This window comes from Acipenser ruthenus, chromosome 35 (assembly GCF_902713425.1).
Source record: "Acipenser ruthenus chromosome 35, fAciRut3.2 maternal haplotype, whole genome shotgun sequence".
NCBI classification, from domain to species: domain Eukaryota; kingdom Metazoa; phylum Chordata; class Actinopteri; order Acipenseriformes; family Acipenseridae; genus Acipenser; species Acipenser ruthenus.
In genome coordinates, this window is record NC_081223.1 from 2,401,455 (window position 1) to 2,428,935 (window position 27,481).

Below are 27,481 nucleotides of genomic sequence, written 5' to 3' on the forward strand. Positions count from 1 at the left end.
CAGCAAGTTGGAAAATCTGAGCGATGTATTACGACAGATGGCAATTATGTTGACGCCTAGAAATTTAAACTGTATCAAACTTCATGAATTATGCTGTCATACTCCATTAACAGTTTGATTCTATCACGTGTACATCCAAAGTTAAACTTTAAAGTTGTACAAGGACTTTATAAACACTCTCTATACCTCATCTAATTCAGGATAATTGGAAACAGTAAGGCACTGTGAATAGGCTGGCTGTAGGGGTGACGTCAGGCCAGAAAGAAACACACAGACAGGCAGTACTGGTGAGTGAAACTGAGACGCTGCGGTGCTCAGTGTTTTAATAACACACAGAAAATAAAAGCTGAACAAAACAGAACACGGCACTTGAGGCCAAAATAAACAGACAAACAAAAACGAACAGACACTAACAAACAGGGTGGACGAACGCTAAACAAACAAGCCTTGTGCTGATCTAACTCAGCACGTCTAGCAATTGTAATTATTATTTTAAAGCTTACTCTCGACTTCCTCTCCCGTTCTCTCCACACTGAACACCCAATCCCGAGTGACTAAAACGTGCATCTATATATACTGTTGTGCCGGGATTCAATTACCAATTAATTATTCACTTGAATCCCAGCACATGAACTCATTTGTGCAGTCCCGTGCTCACATACTTTATCTGCACATGAATCCCCGTGCCTAAATATAACTATATATTTTAAATCACTCGTGCTACACAGACCCATTTATATCCCGTGCACCAATACCTATACACCAACATTAACACACCACACACAACATACAACACATAACACACACATGGGCGGGGCACACTGCCACAGGCACACATCAACCTTGACAAAGGAATGTCTAAAGAATTTTCTCCTCGATATCCTTACAACATTTGTCAAGTCCAAGATTTGCCTGTAATATATACATTTTGACCACACTTGCCAGAGGACTGACAAAACGAATCTTGTATGTATAAACAATATTTTTTTGCAGCCGCGGGTTTCTATTTTTTCTGTTAACGTGCCAATGCATGTACTTTGTAGTAACTGAATGACTAATTGAGATGATCAAAGAAACGCAATGATTTGATTGTTTTTGATTGCTCACACTAGGTGGCTTAATGGGGAGGCTATATCTGCATGTTGTGGTGCAGGACTGAAATACTGCTTAAAAAAATAGGGTTACCATATGGCTCCAGATTAACCGGACGCTTTGAGACAGACCGGAATTTCAAAATTCCCCCCAAATTGAAAGTAATTCACGTATAAATGAGCTCCACCTTTGCTGAGATTAATCCTGCTGTGGTGGAATTGCTTGGGCGCAGCAAACAAGTCACACTGATCAGCTGCTTCTGATCAGATCTTAATAAACGAATATCTAATTTATCGATAGAGCAACGAGATGATGATGAAATTGTATTTGCAGAATAATATGGGCGAATGAATTTTAACAAACAGAAAAAAATAGCGACTGGCTGCAATTCATTCTTGGTATAATACAAGTATTTGACGCGCATGCGGTTATTTAAGCACCATTCTTAATTGTAGCTAAGGATGGTTCATTTACACCTTCATTTATTTCAATTTAGGGGCAAGTTTGAAATCCCGTTCTGTCTCACAGCGTCCGGTTAATCTGGAGCCACATGGTAACCCTAAAAAAAACAAGTTGTGAAAAAAAACGCAGGGCCCTAGGCATTGGCAGGTTGTGGGCAGTGTAATTGAGCCTTTGGGGGGCACTATTTATAATCATTTGGGGGTTACAACATTTGGCATCAGTAAAAAAAACAATAATATTATAAAAGTAAAAAAAAAAAAAAAATGTTGCTTTTGAATCAGCTTTTTGGCTATTTTTGTTTACAAATTTTATACAGATCTGGCAACCCTGCCCACGACATTCCGGTCAGGAGCCCTAACCATTAATCCACACTGCTGTCCTACATCTGTCTGCTGTACATACCAACCCCAGTACTGAAAGGGTTGCTGATCATCGTGTCCTTATCTGAATAAACATAGATCACCTTTTTCCCCACATTCCACCAAATGATAAGCATCAGTAACCAGAGTAAATGCAGAAACAGGCCCATCCCTACCAGCAATAATACAAGCCATTCGTGCTGGCAACATGTTGAGTGTGGCAGAGCAGGAATTGTATATGGTTCCGTAGATGAACTATTCATTGGCCAGCTAGTGGTTGGAATTGCTTCCTTGAACATGAATATTGACACCTGCGCGATGACGGAGAGTTCTGAAGTGTGCCCTGCGTCGTCTGTGGCAGTGAGAGCGAAGTATATGATGATGCTGTTGAATATTTTGGCAGCGTCTCGTGGGAAAAGAAACACCTGCACCTCCCCAGCTGGTTTTAGCTGCAGTGTTGTCGTGTTGATGATGTCACATCCTGTAAAGTTGTCCCTTAGCTGCACCATGCTGCCGCTCATTTTAATCTTGTAACTGGACACTACAAGGTTAGAAAACAAAGTCAATCACAACAATCCTTATATAAAGAAAACACGTGGTTCAAATGTAAAAGGTGAAATAGGTGTGTGGCTGTGGGGATTCAGTATGGTTCTACCTTAACAATTAACAGCAGAGAAAGCAGATGTACTGAACCTTGCTTTTGTGTTGTGGATTGAAATCCCAAATACCATATTACATCAAATTTCACAAATCCAGATTATCTCTAATCTTGGACTTCTTCATCTGAGATAACATGAGGTAGACCACTGTGGCTTAAATTTAAATGGAAATAACTGAACTAACTACTGTATGCCCATTCAAAGGCTTATGATAACCCCTACAGTCCTTTATCCCATACTTTGTTAACACACCTGTATATGAAAGTAAACTAATATGAAAAGTTGATGAGACATGCTGCTCAGAGGGAATATATTGTAAAGCTCAGGTTAATATAAATCACACAGAAAAGGTGATGTTATACATATATAAAAACAGCATCTCTTTTTACTTGTATTGTATTGTAGCAAGGATCCTGTGAACTTTAGTTGACTTGACTTTTTAGAGAAAGGAGGGGTTGAAATTGAGAACTATGAGATCATCTTCCAATATTTTTGGAAATAAGTTATATCCAATTAATTTTGAAGATTGTTATATGACTCGAATTAGTTCTAAAAAAGAGTTGACCGGATCCTTCTAGAATATGACATTAACTCAAAGATAGGAACTGTCAAGGCAGATTGATGATCAGATTTAATTCAGACTCCTGCTGTATTCAATGGAGGGAAAATCCTATATAAGCCCAGAGCAAGACCCCATTCAATACCATTGATCTTGATCTTGCAAGCTGACGTGGTCCATGCTCTGCGGGTCTCTGACTGCTGTTTTGATCAAACTCAGAAGTCTCTGCCTTTTGAAGACATTTCTTATTTGTCATATTTATCTTCCTCTACACTTATGTATTAGTTTTACGAGAGTGATATATTGAACATTTTAGAACGTAGCTGTGGGTGTTTTAGCTTGTATTACTGTATTGAAGTAGTAATGCTGTTAAACCTGTAAAGGCACTGGATCTCGCCAGACTGCTTGTTACTCAGGATATTACGGTGGTCTGCGCAACCAACCAATGCAATTTTTAAAGCATTTAATAAACCGAAAAGAGCACTACTACTGCTCTGATTCGTTAAAACTTCAAATTAAAATGAGTCTTTGTGATTTTTATCAAAAAGTTGTCTGGACATATAGCATGCCCAGTGCACAAACAAAACCACTACAGGAGTTTTGAACATCTTTGTCCCCCTTAAACGTCTCCCCTGGGTTTAAGAGTGTGCTCAAAGCATTATATATATATATATATATATATATATATATATATATATATATATATATATATATATATATATATATATATTCTGTCTCTTGAGCTTTTGTCAAAAATGTCCTCTGGTGAACCATAATACATTTGTATGTACACTGCTATTCAAGGTGCCAAAATTAACTTGTTTCTGTTAAAAAACAATAATGATAAAAAATAAAATCAATTAGTTATTGGAAAGAACTGATGTAGCTGCAGATTTTCATCCCCATTTTCCCCGTATCTGCTATTAAAGGAATTACCAAGTCCTTTGTCAAAGTCATCCCCCGGAGCTGTCCATGTCAGCTGGATCTTGTCATCAACAATGGATGCTGTGAGGTCAGTGACTCTCCCAGGAGGAAACTCATCTGTGGGATCTGCGGGCACTTTGCTTACTGTCAGTGTGCTTCCTTTTCCGCTTCTGCTAAAACTGCCAACATCGCTGGTGGTATCATTGGCGTAAGGTGGTTTGTTGAAATGGACTGTACCTGTAATGGAACACATGTATAAACCAGGCTATCATTTTTCATGTCTATTTTTTGTTTTTACAAAATTAAGTGTTAAGGCATTGTTTTCTGGTTATTTAATTTCTATTCATATTTAGATGTTAACTTGTTAATGTGCATCCCATATAGCCACAAGCAGTAAAACTGGGTGGACTACTCTTTTTTTCTAGCTAAAAAAACGATTTTTGCAACTTTCTGCAACCATCGTATTGCTGAATTATACAACCTTGTGTGAATTCTATAAGCAAGGGGAATTCTGGAGGGCCTTAGCATATTGATTCTTAAAGGATCTAGACTCCGGATTTATGACAAATAATGATGTTCATGGATTATCACACAAATACCACATTTGTTTCATATGGTACTTCTGACTGATCAATGTCTTACATTTGCTAGATATAATGTTTTAGCCATGGCAATGGGCCTCAGTTTTCATTCATTCAATAAGTCAGCTCAGGGGTGGCCAACCGTAGTCCTGGAGAGCCTCAGGGTGTCCTGGTTTTTGTTTTACCTGAGCCTCTTAACAATAGTAGCCCTGCGGCAGTCATTTTGGAGATTTTGGTTTTAAAATGTAATTTTCTCCAGTCGTGTAACACATATGGGGCTGTGCATTCATGTTCCTTTCTGTCCGTATGTATTAAATATTCTCATAAAGCATGAAACGCAGGAGTGCAGAAATAAAGGAGATATATTACATTATACCTAAAAGCCCCGGGAGCAGTCACATTGACGACCACACAGAAAATAATTGTATTTTGTTTAGACAGAACGGTATTCTACTTTATTATTTTTATTTACCAGTCCGCAATGTGTTTAGCTGTAATTAGATTAGTCTATTCTCTGCCTGAGTGAATGACTGACAGTCTGTTGTTTTTCAATCAGCCTTTTGAAGGCTGGCGTCTGCTTGCCAGCTGCACTGCTTTGGTCAGTCAATTAGCATCAGGACTAGTGAAAATAAATACCAGAGACCGTGGAGTTTTACAACGCAACAAAATATGGAAAATTAGACTTTTTTTATAACTTCTTGTGCTGTGTGCTTCTGTAAAATGTTTTTTTCTAAGTTTATGTATCTATGTTGTTCGGTTGCTTTTGCTCATCTGTTAATAAACCGATTGCTGTTGAAAAGTTAAAAATGTATTGCTATTGTTTCAGTTTTATAAATAAGTATGTTGTCAACATCTGTTCAGATGTTTTTTTTTATTTACATTTTCTTGTTTTGATTTGTAAAATTAATGTTCATATATATATATATATATATATATATATATATATATATATATATATATATGCTTCAGTTTTTCAGATGTTTGTGATGTACTCAATAAAAAAAATTACATCCTACTGTTTCTCCTTTCGTTATACTGTTTACAGTGTTTTGAATACAGCCGCTCGAAGACTGCTGCTGGGCTTCTAGGTATGAGTATATCTCCGGTCCTTCTATTGTTAATGAGTTAAAAGGGGAACTCAAGTTTTTCTTTTTTTGCTACAACTGTTTAAGTATGGTATGAGTATTTTATTTTACATCCTGACCACTTTTGTACACTATTAAATTGCAGTCTACAGTGCTCTGTTTCCAAGATGGCTTCATATGTACCCTTCAGAAGAACTTCAGAACTACATTTCCCATCATCCTCCTGCTCACGTGTGTATCATGTGTGATGAGAAATGTAGTTCTGAAGTTCTTCTGAAGGGTACATATGAAGCCATCATGGAAACAGAGCACAGTGGACTGCAATTTAATAGTGTAAAAAAGTGGTCAGGATGTCAAAAAAAAATGAATACACATACCATACTTAAACAGCTGTAGCAACATATGGGAACATGTAACACACACACACAAAACCAACTTGAATTCCCCTTTAATTGACTCAATGACTGGTCTTAACTGGTCAGAAATACCATTTGCTCTAGCAGCAGGTATTTAGCAATTGATGAAACGTGCAGGATTGAGGCTCTCCAGGACCAGGGTTGGCCTTTCCTGAGTCAGCTAGTACCCTGTTGATGTGAATTCATACCATTCTGGGAGATATATCCTGATCTGTAAGGGAGACTGTTTCCTTCCCTGGTGGTAACTTTTACAGTCCCTCCTAGTCCCAGAACCTTAATTTTCAGGCTGTATCTTCCATTGCCCCCGAAGCTGAAGAAGTAACTTGAATAGACCCCGTCGTTTTTAAAAGCATCTGCACCTGCAGATAGACAAGTGGAGAAAAACACATGAACTGCAAAGGGATGTCAAAAACAGCAGGGAGAAGACGAGAGAACACAAGTCTTGTTCTATTCCTGCATTATTCACTACCTGCTACAGGAAACGAAGGGCACAACATAAACTAAACAGTCCAATGTGTCTGCTGGTTTTTGGTACAATTGTATATGTAACTCAAAATAACTGTTTAAAATGATTAAAAAGCTCTGATTAGGGAAATTATTAGTTCAATTCAGGGTTAAATGAAGTCACTGAGAACCACTGCTCTACACACCATGTGTTATTTATTCATTTATTTATTTGGCCGACGCGATTTTCCAAAGCAACTTACAGTTAGTTACTTTTTTTAAATGGTACCCATTTAAACAGTTGGGATTTTACTGGAGCATATTACCATATTTATTTTTACCATAATACCATATTTACACTATTTTGAAATGCATGCACATGGATTAGGGAGTGGTTAACATGTAGAAAACAGAAAGTACTGATTAGAGGAGAAACCTCAAAATGAAGTGAGGTAACCAGTGGAGTACCACAGGGATCAGTATTAGGTCCTCTGCTATTCCTAATCTACATTAATGACTTAGATTCTGGTATAGTGAGCAAAGTTGTTAAATTTGCAGACAACACAAAAACAGGAGGAGTGGCAAACACTGTTGCAGCAGCAAAGGTCATTCAAAATGATCCAGACAGCATTCACTGGGCAGATACATAGCAAATGACATTTAATAGAGAAAAGTGTAAGGTACTGTACGCAGGCAATAAAAATGTGCATTACTGAAATTGAAGAAGGAATCTATGAAAAAGACCTAGGAGTTTATGTTGAGTTTATGTTATGTTCAGAAATGACTTCATCTAGACAATGTGGGGAAGCTATAACAAAGGCCAACAAGATGCTTGAATATATAGTGAAAAGTGTTGAATTTAAATCAAGGGAAGTGATGTTAAAACTGTACAATGCATTAGTAAGACCTCATCTAGAATATTGTGTTCCGTTCTGGTCACCTTGTTACAAAAAGGATATTGCTGCTCTAGAAAGAGTGCAAAGAAGAGCAACCAGAATTATCCTGGGTTTAAAAGGCATGTCGTATGCAGGTATTGTTATTAGAATTACCTGAACCGCTATCCAGAAGAGACAGTTCCACTGTGGATGTGTTCGCCAGCTCAATAATGGCAGTGACATTGGCGTTTATCACAGGAGTGTACCCTTGGTTGACTTCTGCATAGATGATCACTGGCGTCGGATAGGATGTGCTTTCAGTGTTCATCTCAGCATTCACAGTGATCGGAGGGACACACTCATTCACAGCACGGGAGTTTACTGTCACTGTAAAGCTTTGCTGTGATTTGCCACTGTTAAGAATATTGTATCCCCACAAACCTGGCTAAATTAGAAGAAGAAAAACATATCAGTCTTGAAGATACACATATAAAAAATATTATTTGGGTGCCTAAATGTGTACATTGCATGCACACAAATAAGTGGTATATTCAAAACATGACAAAGTTTAATTGGCCAATTCATTTAGGATGACTATATGGCTTCATGTTCACCAGCACAGGAGGACTACACTTCCCAGAATGCATTGGGATGGGAGCTTAAAAACCTGAACTGTGAACTCTGCCCTGGTGAACATGGAAGCATATACAGTAGTCACCATATTTGACTTTGATTCCAAGTTACGTGTACAATTGTATAAGGAACTTCAGTGGGTACTGGCAGTTAAGTTTGAGCATTGGGCACATACGCAGTACGGTACCGCTAAGTGTCATCTGCTGTGAAAAGCAAAGTCCATTTGTTTTGAATCATGAACTTAGATAAGGTCCACGAAAATAAATCACTCAGCTAAAAGAAATCACATACCTGCCAAAGTACAATTAGGTGCTCAATTGTACTTTGGCTGAATTATAACAATTTTCCAGTTCTGCCCTTCATTCCTCTGGTTAAGACACTTCAGATTGTCTGGTTTAAGCACACATTGAAATATGCTGCTAACCTAATTGACCTTGTTCAAATACGTGCTGAAGATGATTTAGTGTAAATAGCTTATAGGATCTAGTTCCTAAAAGTAAAATGATCAATCAGTCGTGAAATCATCCCGTTTCATCTGCCTGATAGCATTTGATTTTTTCTCACTGCCTTTCATGAAATAAAACTGAAGGAAAATTATTCATTCACCAACCAGTCTCCTGATCACAATTACATGTTATTTTATTAGACTTATTAAATGAGCTCCCCTTCAGTGAATGCAGCAACACATTGACGTTTCCAGAAAACATCTCTACCTCTTGACAATGTCAAAGCTTCTCTGTGTGATAATTACCTGTGCAGTCCCAGGTAAGGTTAAGCGACCTATTCTCAAGTCAGTCTTGATTTGTAGGTCTTCGTTGCTGTATGATTGACTATTTGGACTGGTTATTAGTATCGTTGGTACATCAGTCTGCCAGGTTATAGTGAAAACTGTATTATTCCCAACAGTGGAGTCCAAGTATATGGTCCCATGAAACCATTTGCCTGCATCAGTTTGTTTACCATCACTGGTCAACTAAGAAAAAAGAATATAGAGAACAGATGGTTACATTTATGGCGTGATTTTAGGCAAAAATGGCCATTTATGTCTATACATCTACAACAGGGGTGTCAGACTCTGGTCCTGGAGGGCCACTGGGTATGCTGGTTTTCATTCCACCCAAGTCCTCAGTGACTTCACTGATCTAATTAATTAATTAGCTGGATACATTTAACCCCTTATCCAGGCCACACAATATTATAGGCAAATTTAACCTTGAATCAAGCGGGGAACATTTTAAACCATCATCTGTAATTCCTTGCAAAGAAAAGCTAAAATTAACGAAATAATTAGATCAATGAAGTAATTGAGAGCAGAAGAAGTTGGCCTCCAGTAACTGAGTTTGAGACCCCTGATCAAAGGTATTCACCAAGTCAGGTCCTTGTTACTTGGCAAGCTGTACATACCTGTATAACCTCTGCAGCAAAATCTCCAGAGGACACAGACAGTGAACTGAAAACATCAATTAATCCACTTGAGTCCAATTTATCAGAGGCATAGAACTGTAGACCTCCTACAGGACGAAGATTATCAAAACAATAAAGTTAGACGTCTTAATTAATATATTAATATAATAAAAATGTATACATGTCAACTTACACAATTAATTTAATTGGCTGAACGTATGGTATGTAGAGGTCATATCAATCAATAAATGAATCTTTATTTTATATTATTTATTTATTTATTTCTTAGCAGACGCCCTTACCCAGGGCGACTTACAGTCATAAACAAAAAATACATTTCAAGAATCAGCCTTTCATAGTGGAGCACCATCACAAAGTGCTTTACAAGATGGAGTCACAACAAGAAAATCCATAATACTTTAAATACAGAGAAATGCATAATAAATGTTATACAGTTAAAACAAATGCATAATACATTAAATAAAGTGGAAAGTGCATAATACATGAAATAGTATCACCAACACACAGCTAATAGCAGCTATCAGGCTTAAAGAGCATGGAAAGCAAGAGAGAACAGGTGGGTCTTGAGAGCTGATTTAAAGCGAGCGACGGTGGAGCATCACGCACCAAAGCTGGGAGAGAGTTCCAAAGAGTTGGAGCCATGAAGCTAAACGAGCGCTCTCCCAGTGTGGTGCACTTTTGCTTGGGGATAACAAGCAGGCTAGAGTCAGAGGACCTCAGCTTACGGGCAGGGACATAGTGGGTCAGCAGGTTGAGGAGGTACTCGGGACCTGTGTGATGAAGGGCCTTGTAGGTGAGCAGGAGAGTTTTGAAAGTAATCCTGAACTTTACAGGCAGCCAGTACAGCTGGGCAAGACAGGGGGTGATGTGATCACATTTTTTACATCTGGTAAGGATCATGGCAGTGACATTCTGAACTAGCTGCAGTCATTTTATGGTGTGTGCCGGGAGACCACCATATAGAGAGTTGCAGTAGTTGAGTCTAGAGGAGACAAATGCATGACAAAGTATCTCCGCATCCGAGAGGGAAAGGTAAGGACGGACTTTGGAGATGTTTCGAAGATGGTAGAAGGAAGATTTGACGACAGAGGAGATGTGGGCATCAAAGGAGAGGTTGAGAGAGGTTTTGTCTCCCTTTTTCCAGTCTGTCGGTACAAACCCTGTGTCAAGAGACTGTTACATGATCTTGTTTAGCGGTTTGTAAATAACTTCTTTCATTTCTTTGAGTACTATTGGGAGGATCTCATCCGGCCCAGGGGATTTGTTTATTTTAAGAGCTCCTAGTCCCTTTAATACTTCTGCCTCTGTTATGCTAAAGTTATTTAAAATTGGATAGGAACAGTTCGACATGTGGGGCATGTTGTCCGTGTCCTCCTTTGTAAAAACCTGTGAAAAGTAATAATTTAATATATTTGCTATTTTTTTTCTTCGTCTATGATTTTGCCATTTGTGTCTCTTAGACATTTAACCTCCTCTTTGAATGTTCTCTTGCTGTTATAATATTGGAAAAACATTTTGGAATTGGTTTTAGCCCCCTTAGCAACACTGATTTCTATCTCTCTCTTGGCCTTTCTAACTTCCTTTTTGACTTGTGTTTGCAGTTCCAAGTACTCTTTCCGTGTACTTTGTTTTTGGTCCCTTTTAAACGCTCTGATATGTGCCTTTTTTTGCTGAATATTTTTTTAATTGATCTATTAAACCATTTTGGCCATTTTCTTTTAGATTTAGATTTGTCTACTTTTGGGATGTAATTGTTTTGCGCCTCTAGTACTACATTTTTAGAAAACAGCCATCCTTTTTCTGTGGATGTTTTCTCTATTTTACTCCAATCTACTTCTGTTAGTCTCTGTTTTATACCTTCATAGTTTGCTTTTCTAAAATTGTAAACCTTAGCTTTATTCATTACTTTTGGGGTTTTAAAAAATACTTCAAATGAGACCATGTTGTGGTCTGAGTTTGCCACCCACCACGAGCACTGCTGCACGCACCCAGGACTGGTGACCGTGTCTGTATTATTGTGGGGTGGATATTATTGTTTATTATTTGGGACTGCAATCCCCTTGTTATTTACCCCGTGCTCTACACATTGGTGTGTATTGCCGGGGGATTATTGTTTGGTCGCCAGACCTGGATAAAAGAAATAAAAACACCTTTCCAAACAGGATTACAAGGCTCTGTCTGTTTCATTACCGCACTGCATCACTCCTGCACCTGTTTCCACTCAGCCACTTTGACACATTCCTGTGATGCAGTTCCATACTCAATTACAGGCGCCATTTGTGGAGCCCACTCAGTACTGAATACATTGCGGCCATGCTGTGTTGCAGCGCCAAGACAGACCAGTATTTTTTTTTTTTTTAACAACAATAAAATATATTGTTAATATAAAGTCACTTACTGTAAATTAATGCTTAATTATGTCAAGAAACATGTTGCCAGGGCAAACGTGAATACATTAAAAGCATTGCGAGTGCACTGTCAAAGTGCTCTCTGGGCTCCAGAAATGGCTCCGCTGTTTACTAACTCCACCCACTTGTGACATTTGTCCTATCCTTCTTTATATAGTCCTAGCAGTGAACTCCACCTACTTGTGACATCATTGTCCTATCCTTTATATAGTCCTAGGTCCCCACATGCTATCCAAACAGATGGAGGTGGGAATCGAACCCGGGACCTCCCACCGGCTCTGCATCACAGCACCGATACCACTGTACAAAAGAGGCAGGCTCTCTTGTCTTGTGATTGTGTCACTTATCAGCCCTGACCCCTACCCCATTACTTTGTTACAAAAACATGTTCTACATTGTTTCTACCTGTTGCATTAGACATTTCCTCAAGGGCGCTATCTGCAGAAGGTCCCAGCGCTACGGTATGAATAATGCTTCCACTGTTCTTAACCTCCTCAAGACAAGATCTAACGGCGCTGTCTTCCCCGTCTGTGAGCAAAATGATTTCGTCACCTGATGTTTCTCCGTCATCTCCTCGAAGAACCTAAAGATTACAGAAAAAAGAACCAGGGAGATAGAAGTTTAACACTCTCAGGGGCCCTTCCAATTTCAATATTGCCATTCCCAATGGATCCGGATTTAAATGGATCAAATAAGCTGCTATTCCAGGACATACTGTATACAGTACTGACAAATAAGCTGCTATTCCAGGACATACTGTATACAGTACTGTCAAAAAGGGACAGGAAATGATTACCGGTACCATCCTGAAAGGGGAACTCGGCAGTACATAAATAAAATAAAAGAAAAATTATCGCACCGTGCTGTCCGAATGTGTTTGGTTATTGTGTAATAATCATATGCTCCAAAACATAAGAACATAAGAACATAAGAAAGTTTACAAACGAGAGGAGGCCATTCAGCCCATCTTGCTCGTTTGGTTGTTAGTAGCTTATTGATCCCAGAATCTCATCAAGCAGCTTCTTGAAGGATCCCAGGGCGTCAGCTTCAATAACATTACTAGGGAATTGGTTCTAGACCCTCACAATTCTCTGTGTAAAAAAGTGCCTCCTATCTTCTGTTCTGAATGCCCCTTTATCTAATCTCCAGTTGTGACCCCTGGTCCTTGTTTCTTTTTTCATGTCAAAAGAGTCCCCTAGAATTTTGAATGCTTGAATCAGATCACCGCGTAGTCTTCTTTGTTCAAGACTGAATAGATTCAATTCTTTTAGCCTGTCTGCATATGACATGCTTTTTAAACCAGGGATAATTCTGGTCGCTCTTCTTTGCACTCTTTCTAGAGCAGCAATATCCTTTTTGTAACGAGGTGACCAGAACTGAACGCAATATTCTAGGTGAGGTCTTACTAATGCATTGTAAAGTTTTAACATTACTTCCCTTGATTTAAATTCAACACTCCTCACAATATATCCGAGCATCTTGTTGGCCTTTTTTATAGCTTCCCCACATTGTCCAGAGGAAGACATTTCTGAGTCAACATAAACTCCTAGGTCTTTTTCATAGTTCCCTTCTTCAATTTCAGTATCTCCCATATGATATTTATAATGCACATTTTTATTGCCTGCATGTAATACTTTACACTTTTAGCTATTAAATGTAATTTGCCATGTGTCTGCCCAGTTCTGAATGCTGTCTAGATCATTTTGAATGACCTTTGCTGCTGCAACAGTGTTGCTGCATAATGCCACACTGCCAATGTGAAAAATCACTCTTGTGGAGCATCTCTTCTGAGCCAGAAGACTAGTCTTCCGTATGCACCGCCAGCGTACCGACACGTGCAGTGAAGCGACGCATTTGCTTTGAAAGTTCTGTACGGAAACAAGTCTCCACTTTGTTAGTGGTAGCAAAAAAAAAAAAAAGACGCAATTTGTTCCCAACTAATGAAGACCAGGGGCAGTGTCTGCCACACACACACACGCACACACACGCACACACAGACACACATACACGCACACACACTCATGTGCGCACACACACCGTCACATTCCCCATAGACATTTTTTACCTAGTAGTTGGACCTACTGTGTTTATTCTAGAACCAGTAGGGGAGTTTAAACCAAGTGAGCAGATTCCATCAAGAATAAGTTTGTTTTAAACCGTGCCAGATCACTTAACCACTTCAACACCATGACGTACGCACATACGTCAAATGAAAACCCTCTTACAGTACCATGCCACACGTGTTTTTATCTCTATATTGAACATGGGTATGTAGTACACAGGAGCATAAAGGGTTAATGAAAAACACAGTTTAGGTCATTTATTTGTGTTTTATTCGTCATATGTTAACATTTTATAGCAATTACAGGTTTGAAAACATTATAATGTTTAACAATTTTTTTTTTTTTTTGTTCCTGGGTAGTAAGTGTTATTTCCTAATTGCTTATGCCTCAAAAGTACAGAAAATGGCTATTATTCCCCACAAACTTTGCTTTTGTGACCAGGACAGTGATATTTTGAAATTTACCTATTTTCCAGAACATTCCAGATAGATTCAGTGCTGAGTAAACTTGGAGTAACTTCTAGAACTTTCCAGTAATATAAATAGTAGTATAAATACAGGGGCCTTAAGCCCACCAGTTCAGTTTAGTTCCTGCTGCCTAAGTGGATACATATCTGTATTTTTCTGAGATGGCATCAAGAGGCTGCAATGGTGGCATTCCTGATGGGTTTCCAAGGCAGTTTTACCAAGTTTCCCTGCTATCTTTTCCTTTCGGACAGCAGGGACACCAAGGCGCACTACCACAGGTGGGACTGGCCACAGCGGACCGAGTTCTCTGTGGAGAGGAACAACGTCAAGTGGGAGCCACTGGTGGAGCTCTAGATAAGGAGTCGGCAGCCTTCAAGTACCTTCAAGACTTCTTCCCTAAGCTGTCTGAGGCAAAGGTCAAAGCCGGTGTCTTCGTCGGACCACAGATAAAGAAGATCCTGGAGTGCAATGAATTCCCCAAGAAGCTCACTAGTAAGGAGAAAGCGGCTTGGAACAGCTTTGTCGCAGTGGTTCGGGGCTTCCTGGGCAATCACAAGGCCGAAAACTATGTGGAGCTGGTTGAGACTCTGGTGAAGAACTACGGCACAATGGGCTGTAGGATGTCCCTCAAAGTCCATATCCTTGATGCTCATCTTGATAAATTCAAGGAGAACATGGGAGCGTACTCGGAGGAGCAAGGCGAGCGCTTCCACCAGGATATACTGGACTTTGAACGCCGCTACCAAGGACAGTATAACGAGAACATGATGGGAGACTACATTTGGGGGCTGATTCGTGAAAGTGATTTACAGTATAATCGTAAATCTCGGAAAACTACTCACTTCTAAGTCTTTTGTAGTCATTTTTGTATTACTTTAGTATAAATACATGTTAATTTGGATTCATATGTTGTTTTTTTCTGACTTTATGTGAACGAAAAGACACAAATTCGCCCGTTTTCTCATTGGAAATAGGTCAATTTCAAAATATCACTGTCCTGGTCACAAAAGCAAAGCTTGTGGGGAATAATAGCCATTTTCTATACTTCTGAGGCATAAGCAATTAGGAAATAACACTTACTACCCAGGAACAAAAATTGTGTTACATAGTGTATTATTATTATTATTTTCAAAATCTGGTACCTGGGAAGGGGTTTCATTTTTACCTCTGGAGTTGAAGTGGTTCATAAGTCTAATAAAATAAAACAATGCACAGAAGAAACACCCATTGAAAATGGACCTGAAGGTCATATACCAATATGATCATAATACATACTGTACATACCTCAAATCCTTTTCTTATACCGCTGCATATATTGGTCCCGCCACCAGCTGTACTTGGCAAATGACTGATCAGATCTGTCCGGACTGCTTCACTGTCGATCAACGTAAGTGATTTCTGAATGGCAGCATCGCTGCTAAATGTTACAATTCCAACCCACGAGCCTTTGTCAATAATTTCCATCAGAAACACTTCAGAAGCCCGCCGCAGTCTTGTAATCCTGTCAAACTGAGAAAAAAGGGGGTACACCCTGAACATCAGTAGCTGCTCTCTATACAAGCAAGTAATTACAGTGGACAGGCATTGTCCTCTGTAACAATTTAACCCAGTCCTATAAACTCCCTCCCCCTTCACTGTATCTCAAGTACAACCGAGAAACCTGTTGATAGTAAAATTGGCTACAATGACAGGCTTTTTCTGTGAAACAACTATATGTGCTTTAAATCATATTAATGTTACTTTGTTTCACTTTGATTTAAAAGTGAATGCAAACAAAAGTGCAACATTTTAAAAAGCATCTCACAATCGCTATGCATAATTATTAATGAAATACTGAGGTTATTAAAATGTTGTGCTTCAGTGTTATCAATAATATACAACTTGGTACATTTTTTTAATAAGTTTACAGAAAAATGATCATTCACTATGTATAATAATAATAATCAATGTTTCACATAACTGGTACGCAGGTACACACGTGCGCTGAAAGAAATACACGAGTACTTCCATATTGCTTAAGAGACGCGAAAGCGCACCACCACGAGGTGGACATTCTTTGGTAGCAGGATCGTCTTTACTTACTGTAGTTAATTATCCCTGATAATAATAACAGTCTGATTTATTTACTTCGATTCCCAAATCATAAAACGTACAAGTCTTTGTCTTTTAGACTTAGTGTTGTGAATTATTTAGGCCTACTTAAAGGGGAACTCAAGTTGTTTTTGTGTGTGTGTTACATGTTCACATACGTTGCTACAACTGTTTAAGTATGGTATGTGTATTGTTTTTATTTCATTATTTTGATATCTTGACCACTTCTTTACACTATTAAACTGCAGTCCACTGTGCTCTGTTTCCAAGATGGCTTCATATGTACCCTTCAGAACTACATTTCCCATCACCCCCATCATACATATGTGAGCAGTAGGATGATGGGAAATGTAGTTCTGAAGTTCTTCTGAAGGGTACATATGAAGCCATCTTGGAAACAGAGCACTGTAGGCTGCAATTTAATAGTGTATAAAAGTGGTCAGGATGTAATAAAAACAAACAAAAAAAACAATACACATACAAATACTTAAACAGTTATGGCAACATATGGGAACATGTAACACACACAAAAAACAACAACGTGAGCTCCCCTTTAAATACACCGCTGTTTTAGTTAGCTAATTAAAATGACTGGCAAGCACAGCAAGCAGCACGTCATCTCAGCTGTTTAAACTGCTGGTACTCATGTGAGAACCTAATGGAAAAAACATGTTGTGAACCCCTAATAACTGATAATAGTTTCTTACACCTCCCATGCTTCCGGATACATCCAGGACCAAACACACCACCCTGTGTCTCGCCTGAAGTAAAGTAAACGTTATTTCAGGGGGACTAGTGGACACAGGGGGGTTGCTTCCCCTGAAATCCTTCGTCTGTCTGATCACTTCCCAAGTGCTTCTGTAATTACAGATTTTATTCTGTTGATTGGGAGCTTCATCATTGTGGGTATTCTCATCACAAAAATCTGTGACCTGCAAAAAAACTGAAAAATTAGGACACAAGAAGATCTTTCCTTGTTACATAGAAATAATTCCTAGTAGCAATATACAGTGCCTATAGAAAGTCTACACCCCTTTCAAAATGTTCACCTTTTGTTGCCTTATAGCCTGGAATTAAAATGCATTAATTTTTATTTTTTTCATGTATCTACACATCCTACCCCACAACTTCCAAGTGAAAAAAATATTCTAGAAATTTGTAGAAAATTAATTAAAAATAAAAACTGAAATAGCTTGGTTGGATAAGTGTCCACCCCCCTTGTAATAGCAATCCTAAATTAGCTCTGGTGTAACCAATCGCCTTCAAAATCACACATCAAGTTAAGTGGCCTCCACCGGTGTTGAATTGTAGTGATTCACATGATTTCAGGATAAATTCAGCAGTTCCTGTAGGTTTCCTCTGCTGGGTAGTGCATTTCAAAGCAAAGACTCAACCATGAGCACCAAGGAGCTTTCAAATGAACTCCGGGATAAAGTTGTTGAAAGGCACAGATCAGGGGATGGGTATAAAAAAATATCAAAGCCCTTGAATATCCCCTGGAGCACGGTCAAGACAATTATCAAGAAGTGGAAGGTGTATGGCACCACCAAGACCCACCCTAGATCAGGCCGTCCCTCCAAACTGGATGACCGAGCAAGAAGGAGACTGAACAGAGAGGCTACCAAGAGGTCAATGGCAACTTTGCAAGAGCTACAGACTTTTATGGCCAAGAGTGGTCAAAGTGTGCATGTGACAACAATATCCCAAGCACTCCACAAATCTGGCCTGTATTTTACTCAAGAAAGACCACCATGAATCCCGTTTGAAGTATGCAAAAAACACTCAGGAGATACTGTAGCCATGTGGCAAAAAGTTTTGTGGTCTGACGAAACTAAAATTGAAATTTTTGGCCTAAACGCAAAGCGTTATGTTCGGCACAAACCCAACACAGTGCATCACCCAAAGAACACCATCCCTACTGTGAAGCATGGTGGTGGCAGCATCATGTTATGGGGATGTTTCTCATCGGCAGGTACTGGGCCACTTGTCAGGATAGAAGGGAAAATGAATGGAGCAAAGTACAGAGAAGTCCTTGAGGAAAACCTGCTGCCCTCTGCAAGAAAGCTGCAACTGGGATGGAAGGTCACCTTTCAGCATGACAACGACCCAAAGCACACAGCCAAAGCTACACTGGAGTAGCTAAGGAACAAAAAGTTAAATGTCCTTGAGTGGCCCAGTCAGAGCCCCGACCTAAATCCAATCGAAAATTTGTGGCATGACTTGAAGATTGCTGTCCATCAACGCACCCCAAGGAACTTGACAGAGCTTGAACAGTTTTGTAAAGAAGAATGGTCAAATATTGCCAAATCTAGGTGTGCAAAGTTGGTAGAGACCTATCCCAACAGACTCACAGCTGTAATTGCTGCCAAAGGTGCTTCCACCAAGTATTAACTCAGGGGGTGGAGACTTATCTAATTATGGTCTTTCAGTTTTGTATTTTAATATATCATCTTTTTTCTCAATAAAAACTTTTTCCCCTTAACAGTGTGGAGTATGGTGTGTAGATAAGTGGAAAAAAATCCTCATTAAAATGTTACCTCGTCTCCAAAACCCAGATCGTAATCCAAAATACCTTTCCAAAATGTCGTTAACCAGTTCTCACAATACAAATACTATTTTTCCTTGTTTTACTCTCCCCCTCTCCCCCTCTCCCCCTCTCCCCCTCTCCCCCCTCTCCCCCTCTCCCCCTCTCCCACTCAGCTCCTACCATCACCCTCGTTCAAACACTCACCAAACAGACATTTTAAATGGTAACCAATTATATCATTAAACAATTGACATGTCATTAAATTGGATAATTAATTTGAACTGGAGCCAGCCTTGACTCCAGTAGCTTCCACCTGGTCCTAGTGTCCCCCAGGTATTGTCTCTGAACAATAATAAATATTTGTTTTAAACCATAACTTTTCTTCATTTGTACTTTCCCTTATTTAACACACAGTTATTATTTACAAAGTGTATTCTTTAACCCATTCATTTTGATCCCAAACACTTTTTATTAATTTTCTTTGTTTACCAACCAGTTGGTTTACGTTGTCTTTCGCCTTTTTGTTCGTTTCCTTTAACCAATCCCTCACAATATATATATATATATATATATATATATATATATATATATATATATATATATATATATATATATGGATTGGAGAGGAGGGAATTGTGGAAGCTTATTGCCCAGAGGAAAGATGTCCTCAACATGGACCCTCATGGAGAGAAGACTTTGTGCAAGCATATGTGTACCGTATCTGTATATTGTACTGTACTTGCTCTTACTGTAATGTGATTTTTTTTTTTTGCAATGTGATATTTGGTAACAATTGTAAGTCGCCCTGGATAAGGGAATCTGCTAAGAAAATAAATCATAAAAAAAAATAATAATCATTGTGAATTGTGAGGCTATCATTATGCATTATACTGACTAATTAGTGTTGTGTTTGGTTGTTCAGGGTTTGTTTCTGTTCATGACGTGTGTGTGGGTGGGTGTCGTGCTGTGTGGATTGTGTGTGTTGCAGTAGGTGAGCGTGCGTGCTTGACAGCAGAGAGATGCCATGCTTGAGATGTATAAGACACACATTAAAGAGTCCTGCTAGTTTACCTTAACAAGTTTTTGGAGTCGTTTTTTTACATCATAACACTTACGTCAGGCAGGAATTGTTGGAACATTATAGATGCATTTGTGTTTTGTTTCTGATGGGGAATGAATGTGCAGTCAGCTTTCGGTAAACCTGTGCTTGTGTCAGTTTCACAGCTTGATCCAGTCCCAGGATTAATTAAATACCCAGTGATGTCCTTTGAGCACCTATCAAAAACACACAGTCATGAATAGTTCTGATACAGCCACCTGAAAAGTGTGTGTTATAATGCTTATAAATGGGCTCATTATTATTATCAATGTCCAAAAAAAAAAACATATATGCACAAATGATGCAGTTAGAAGATAATTAGTATTGGAATCATTCAAAGAATATTTCATGTTTTGTGAAGGAAGAGGTTAGAAATTAATAATGGACTAAGCAATGAGTCCTCATCCCAAAAGCACCTATTTGTAACCATTGTCATTGTCAAAAATATATTTGCTTTAAATTATAAATGGTCAGTTTTGTTACCTTGTTGCTTCAATCTGTCCCTTGGATGACCGGTAGAATGGTTTCTTCAGCGTGTCGTATTCACTGAACACCCCCCACCGAAAATTTGCCCATGTATGCACAAAGACACGTCCTAAAATAAATGAATACATTCCATTCAAATAAATCCATCCTTTACTACGCTACCAGGATAAGTAAGTTAGGAGTGCAAAACACAGAATTCAATTGTTAAAATTAGATTCTAGCTCTGGAATAACGTTAGTGAAACTGTACAGTTACTATTCAGTTTTAGCAAATCACTGATGTTGTTTAAAGTCTGACATTTACTCCAAATATGGGGCTTTAAAAAGACCACCTTCTCCAACACAGCTGCTCCATGCCGACAGTCAATATTCAGAAAAGGAACGGCTATTTTAGACCATCTGTTCTTTCACTGTCAACAATGCATTTTAACAGGATTCTAGCTAGGACTAGTATGCTTTGCAACTTTACACTTTTATAACAGTAGATGAGTTGGTTTAACAGTGCCTTGTAAGCATTAATAGTGGTCTACCTTACCTAAGATAACATTAGGTACATTAGTCCAAGATTAGTGCTAACTAGGTTCTGTGAACCCAGACATTAATGGGCAGTATTAACAGTGATTTCATCTTACCACGGGGCCCAAAGTTATCAACAACCTCATCTTGCAGGAGATACTTGGGAGTGAAATGAATATATTTGCCTTCTTCTCCACATTGCCCATTGGTCACTGCATACGGGGTGCTGGCAATGTCTGTACAAAATGGATCCGCAACAATAATGCTCGCCTGAAAAAAATTAAAATTACAGACACAGTACGTTTACGAACATTAGTATTGTGTCATTCTGCACTTCTAGGAGTCTTAACCTTGGTTTTAAAATCAGCTATCTTTGAACCTTTTCAAATGATTGACCTTTGATTGCGCTGGAGATCTGCTCTAGGTAAAAAGTGGATTCGATTGGAGAAAGAAAACCAAGAAACGCAGCAAACAACCAAAGACGCAATACAAGTGCTTCCCAAGAGCCACCCTCAAGTGAAACCCTGGGCCTGGAGAACCCCTATCCAGCAGGTGTTATCAATAACCCTTAAATTAAAGGGTTTCAAACTGCAAGGCGCACCCTCCTTGGGGGGGGCCCGACGAGTTTATTAGGGGGGTGCCAACACCTGACTGGAAAATACATTTTTCTGACTTCCTGCCGATTGTGAAAGCTCTGCTGTAAATGGCAGACTCGGTAGGCCTCCAGGATGATTGACTTAATAACCTACCCAGGCAGGGAAAATGTTTAATCTGACCAACCCCCTGTTAAATCTGACCAATCCCTGTCTACAGAGCTTGTGTCGTTTCACACCTATCGTAGCTCAGCGACACTATCGCCCAGCCCTCCTTCATTTGAAAGTGCAGCAGCGGCGGGTTTTAATTAGTGCTGGGATAAACACAGGATTTTCATGTTTGGATAGTCGCTCATAATTTAAATACTCCTTCAGATATTCGTTAGTTTTTCAAAAAGTAATAAAAGTCATTATATTGCGCTGCCATTGCTGTTTCTTTACAGTAAACAGCGGCCATCGACACGTTTTCATAAAGTAATAAAATGAGGTTTACTTGTGCCTTTTTGTAGCTGAACAAAGAAATGAAAAACTGAAATTTAACTTTAAACACTTCAAATAAAACAAAGGGCGTTGTAAAGTGAAGGGGGAAAAAATCAACGTTTTGGTTCTCGTTTATTACATTCCACATAAAGTAACAACAAAATATATATAATATATACAATCTATATACAAATCACTACACAGCATTTTCAGGAAGCTGGGTACTATTTAAGATAGGCATTTCAGTCCCATGAGATTGTGGTTCGCTCTAGTAGTCTAAAGCAGCACAATGCATTTTTTGTCACAGATGGCTTTCCATAGAGATCACTATAGGTGCGCATGCATAATTTGTTTTTTTTTTACTTTTTGCTGTCTAAAACTCTTAAATAGAGGCTCAAGAGCTGTGTTCATTCTGTGTTTTTTGTGTATATATATATATATATATATATATATATATATATATATATATATATATATATATATATTAATCTCACACGTCACACAGAGGTATTTTTCATTTGCCATTTTTTGAAATTGTTGCACATATTCTGGTGAGCCAGTAAATAAGTGGAGTTTAGCACAGAGAGATGGGTTTTTAATATTTTGTTTTGCTTGGTCCTTAGTTGTTTATTTGACCTGTGCTAATAAACTGCTGAATTTAAGCACAAAGCTACTGCCTGTGTGGAGCCTGCTTTCATCTTAAACATTGTATTTTGTATCTTGCTCTTCATTGTACTGTAATTCTTGATATGTATTTTTTGTATACAACTGTAAGTCGCCTTGGATAAGGGTGTCTGCTAAGAAATAAATAATAATAATCATTTAAAATAATTAAAAAGCTCTGATTTTTAGCCACTTCAACATTTCGATGACCAAAACAAACATCAAGAGAACGAAAGGAACAACATCAAGGACCCTATAAACAGTGCTGGCCAGGCAGCAAAAAGAAGGGAGGTCATGATTGTTGGGGACTCCATATTGAGAAACACAGCAAGTTCAGTTCGCAGTTTGGACCCCCTTATTACAACAGTGTGCTGCCTTCCAGGAGCCTCTGTCAAGCACATAACTGAGAATGTGGACAGGCTACTAGAACGAACAGGAGACGACCCGGTAGTAGTCGTCCACATCAATACAAACAACATTGGAAGAGACAGGCCAAGATCCCTGCAAAACAAATTCAGAGAGCTAGGAAGGAAATTAAAAGACAAGACCAAAACTGGTATTTTCTGGGATACTGCCGGCACCTTGCAAAGGACCATGTGGACAGCTGGAAATACAAAATCAAAATGCATAGTTGAAATCGTGGTGCACACAGGAAGGCTTCATCTTTCTTGAACATTGGAGCACATTCTACAACAAGGACTATGTATACAGGTGGGACGGACTGCACTTAAACAAAAAGGGAACCAATCTACTCGGAGAAAGAATATTTGAGGAGGTCCAGAAGCACTTAAAACTAGAAAGGAAGGGGGGAGAAAACAAAAAAAACAGAAGGGAGACCACATCAAAACAAGGGCAACAACTCAGGTAAGACAACTATTAAATGTATTTATCTTAATGCTAGAAGTCTCAGAAAAAAAATGTTAGAACTTGAAGCTACTGCACTAACAAGTAACTACGATGTGATAGGTGTTATAGAAACTTGGTTGTCTGAGAGTGATGGAGACGAATATAATATTAGTGGGTACACACTGTATAGGAAAGACAAGCAGGACAGAAGAGGCATAGGGGTAGCGCTATACATAAGAAATAGTTTTGCCCAGGTGTTAAATCTGGACAAAGAAAACAACGCCGAATCAATATGGATCAGAATAATGGACAAAAATTCAAAGGGCATAATAATAGGAGCATGCTATAGACCGCCAAATTCAGACGCCAAGCAAAATAATCTGTTATACAATGACATTAGAAATGCGTGTAGAAAAGGAGAAGCTATACTAATGGGGGATTTCAACTTCCCCCATATAAAATGGGAGAACCCGGTGGGGAGCACGATGGACGAAATTGAAATGGTGGAAATGACAAATGACTGCTTCCTAACGCAATTTGTCAAGGCACCGAAGACAAATTCTCATGGCAACGAAGACAGAATAACTAAAACAGAGGTCATTGGCAAACTCAGACCACAACATGGTCTAATTTGAAGTGTTTTTTAAAACCCAAAAGTAATGACTAAATCTAAGGTTCACAATTTTAGAAAAGCAAACTATGAAGGTATGAAACAGAGACTAACAGATGTAGATTGGAGTAAAATAGAGAAAACATCCACAGAAAAAGGATGGCTGTTTTCTAAAAATGTAGTACTAGAGGCGCAAAACAATTACATCCAAAAAGTAGACAAATCTAAATCTAAAACAAAATGGCCAAAATGGTATAATAGCGCAATTAAAAAAAATATTCAGTGTAAAAAGGCACTTTACAGAGCGTTTAAAAGGGACCAAAAACAAAGTACACAGAAAGAGTACTTGGAACTGCAAACACAAGTCAAAAAGGAAGTTAGAAATGCCAAGAGAGAGATAGAAATCAATATTGCTAAGGGGGCTAAAACCAATTCCAGAATGTTTTTCCAATATTATAACAGCAAGAGAACATTCAAAGAGGAGGTTAAATGTCTAAGAGACACAAATGGCAAAATCATAGACGAAGAAAAAAAATAGCAAATATATTAAATGATTACTTTTCACAGGTTTTTACAAAGGAGGACACGGACAACATGCCCCACATGTCGACCTGTTCCTATCCAGTTTTAAATAACTTTAGCATAACAGAGGCAGAAGCGTTAAAGGTACTAGGAGCTCTTAAAATAAACAAATCCCTTGGGCCGGATGAGATCCTCCCAATAGTACTCAAAGAAATGAAAGAAGTTATTTACAAACCGCTAACCAAGATCATGCAACAGTCTCTTGACACAGGGATTGTACTAACAGACTGGAAAATTGCAAACGTAATACCGATCCACAAAAAGGGAGACAAAACCGAACCAGGTAACTACAGACCAATAAACCTGACTTCTGTTATATGTAAACTTATAGAAACTATAATAAGATCTAAAATGGAAAATTACCTACACCAATAAAAGGATATTGCTGCTCTAGAAAGAGTGCAAAGAAGAGCGACCAGAATTATCCCGGGTTTAAAAGGCATGTCGTATGCAGACAGGCTAAAAGAATTGAATCTATTCAGTCTTGAACAAAGAAGACTATGCGGCGATCTGATTCAGGCATTCAAAATCCTAAAAGGTATAGACAATGTCGACCCAGGGGACTTTTTTGACCTGAAAAAAGAAACAAGGATCAGGGGTCACAAATGGAGATTAGATAAAGGGGCATTCAGAACAGAAAATAGGAGGCACTTTTTTACACAGAGAATTGTGAGGGTCTGGAACCAACTCCCCAGTAATGTTGTTGAAGCTGACACCCTGTTATCCTTTGAGAAGCTGCTTGATGAGATTCTGGGATCAATAAGCTACTAACAACCAAACAAGCAAGATGGGCTGAATGGCCTCCTCTCATTTGTAAACTTTCTTATGTTCTTATGATTAGGCAAATTATTAGTTCAACTAAGGCTTCAATGAAGTAATGGAGAACTCATCTGGAACAAAAACCAGCAGACACAGACAGAGGTCCCCAGGACCAGGGCTGGGACGCGCTGCTCTGTGAGGATACCTTTTTGTACGACTCTCTTGTGGGTTTCTTGTAGAGAGTATGGTTTTCTGCCCAGGTGCTGGGCACCAGGATTTTAACATCACGGTAGAAAGCACGCCGCCTCGTGGCTGTGAATAAATAAGAAGAAGCTTCCTTCACCATTCCCTGGGGTGTGGAAAGAAACACAAAACAAATTACCACCAAACTCGTAAACAGAATTCTATTGCAAGGTATTCTCAGATATTTTATTACACAGATTCATTTCACTGTGCAATACTTGCAGGATCGATAATTAACAGAAATCAGCATAACATGTTTAGTAAGCAGAATAATTATAAAATAAGAATTTGATATTTCTTTCATTAATATCCCACTAAGACATATAAAAACTGTATGCGTATAATTGAATGTGGCTTCATTATTAGTGCTTAGATTTGTATTGAATTATTGAAAATACACCTAATACTTCAGAATTCCTGAGTTAGTGTATCCCTAAGTGTTTCTACTAAGGGCATGCATCTACTAAGAAAATAAATAATAATACCATACAGTAAAGGCGTCGATTTTTAATGCTGTTGATTATATTAAGGTGTATAAATACTGTATGTGCATAATTGAAATATTGGTCACACTTTATTTTCAGTGGTCAATTTTGTGTGTAAGTATGGAATAATTACTTTTGTACTTTCAGTGCAGTCACTCATAGTTACAATGCAGGTAATGTGTAATTACACATGCAGATGTGTAATAATTTAACGACATAAGTAGTTACACATTACCTACATTGTAACTATGTGTAACTGCACTGTAAGTACAAAAGTAATTATTTAGTACTTACACCCAAAATTGACCACTTACGTAGTGTGACCAAAATATTAATAACAGACAGTAAAGACGATGAATTTAGTATTTAAAGCTGTTGAGGCAGACTTGCTTTGATCTTTAGAAATGTCTACACAAAAAAAAAACGAAACACATTACTGCAACACTTTCAGAACTCCTTAATAATCACAATTAGCATTTGTTATCTAAATGCCTTGGTGCTTTAAGAAAAAAAAACACACTGACTTAAAAATGTGAAATGTATGTACTTAATCTTGGATTTTGCATATTAATGATATCCCTTTCGAACTTAGGGACATTTTAGTCAATGTTATATTATTATTACTTCTCAAAATAAAGAACACACAACATCACAATAAAATAGACGGACATTATGAATCTGAACAGCGAGTTTTATTTGTAAACAGTGTGTAACTGATAAAGATATCAGAACACTTCAGGGTCTTGATTTTTGACAGTCTATGCTTATTGCATAATCATATGATCCTGTTCATTTGTATTTATGCACGTTACTTTACTCTGTAATAGGTTATGAGGTTTGCATGCCTTACCTTGATGTTTTCAATAAGCTTTGGATCTTCAGATACTTTAGGATGGATAGCGATAACCACTCCATTGTAGCCATTGTTTATCAGTTCTATAGTGGAACAGTCTGTTAAGAACACGCCAAACAGCAAATACAGCAGAACACTGAATAAAGTCATGTTATACATTGTAGCTGTTTGCATTGAAGATCAATAGAAGTATTGCT

The 27,481-nt window shown here is 38.4% G+C and overlaps 1 protein-coding gene across 1 annotated transcript; it reads right to left on the bottom strand.

The window, feature by feature from the left end:
- Nucleotides 1–285: 285 nt before the first annotated feature.
- LOC131705358 (calcium-activated chloride channel regulator 1-like) lies at nt 286–27,481 on the bottom strand. Its single transcript, XM_059007779.1, has 14 exons — nt 27,282–27,481; nt 25,909–26,052; nt 21,287–21,440; nt 20,653–20,764; nt 20,186–20,345; nt 17,251–17,475; nt 15,737–15,961; nt 12,328–12,505; nt 9,494–9,600; nt 8,841–9,062; nt 7,631–7,901; nt 6,326–6,496; nt 4,068–4,292; nt 286–2,454 (listed from the first exon to the last, which is right to left on the bottom strand). The coding sequence occupies exons 1-14, from the start codon at nt 27,456–27,458 to the stop codon at nt 1,934–1,936; spliced, it is 2,892 nt and encodes a 963-aa protein (XP_058863762.1). The 5' UTR covers nt 27,459–27,481; the 3' UTR covers nt 286–1,933.

Coding starts and splice junctions, on each gene's coding strand:
- LOC131705358 (XM_059007779.1), bottom strand. CDS start 27,458: ATGCAAACAGCTACAATGTATAACATGACTTTATTCAGTGTTCTGCTG. Junction 12,506..15,736: donor GTATAAGAAAAGGATTTGAG/GTATGTACAGTA, acceptor TGTAATCTTTAG/GTTCTTCGAGGAGATGACGG. Junction 2,455..4,067: donor TGACTTTGACAAAGGACTTG/GTAATTCCTTTA, acceptor CTAACCTTGTAG/TGTCCAGTTACAAGATTAAA.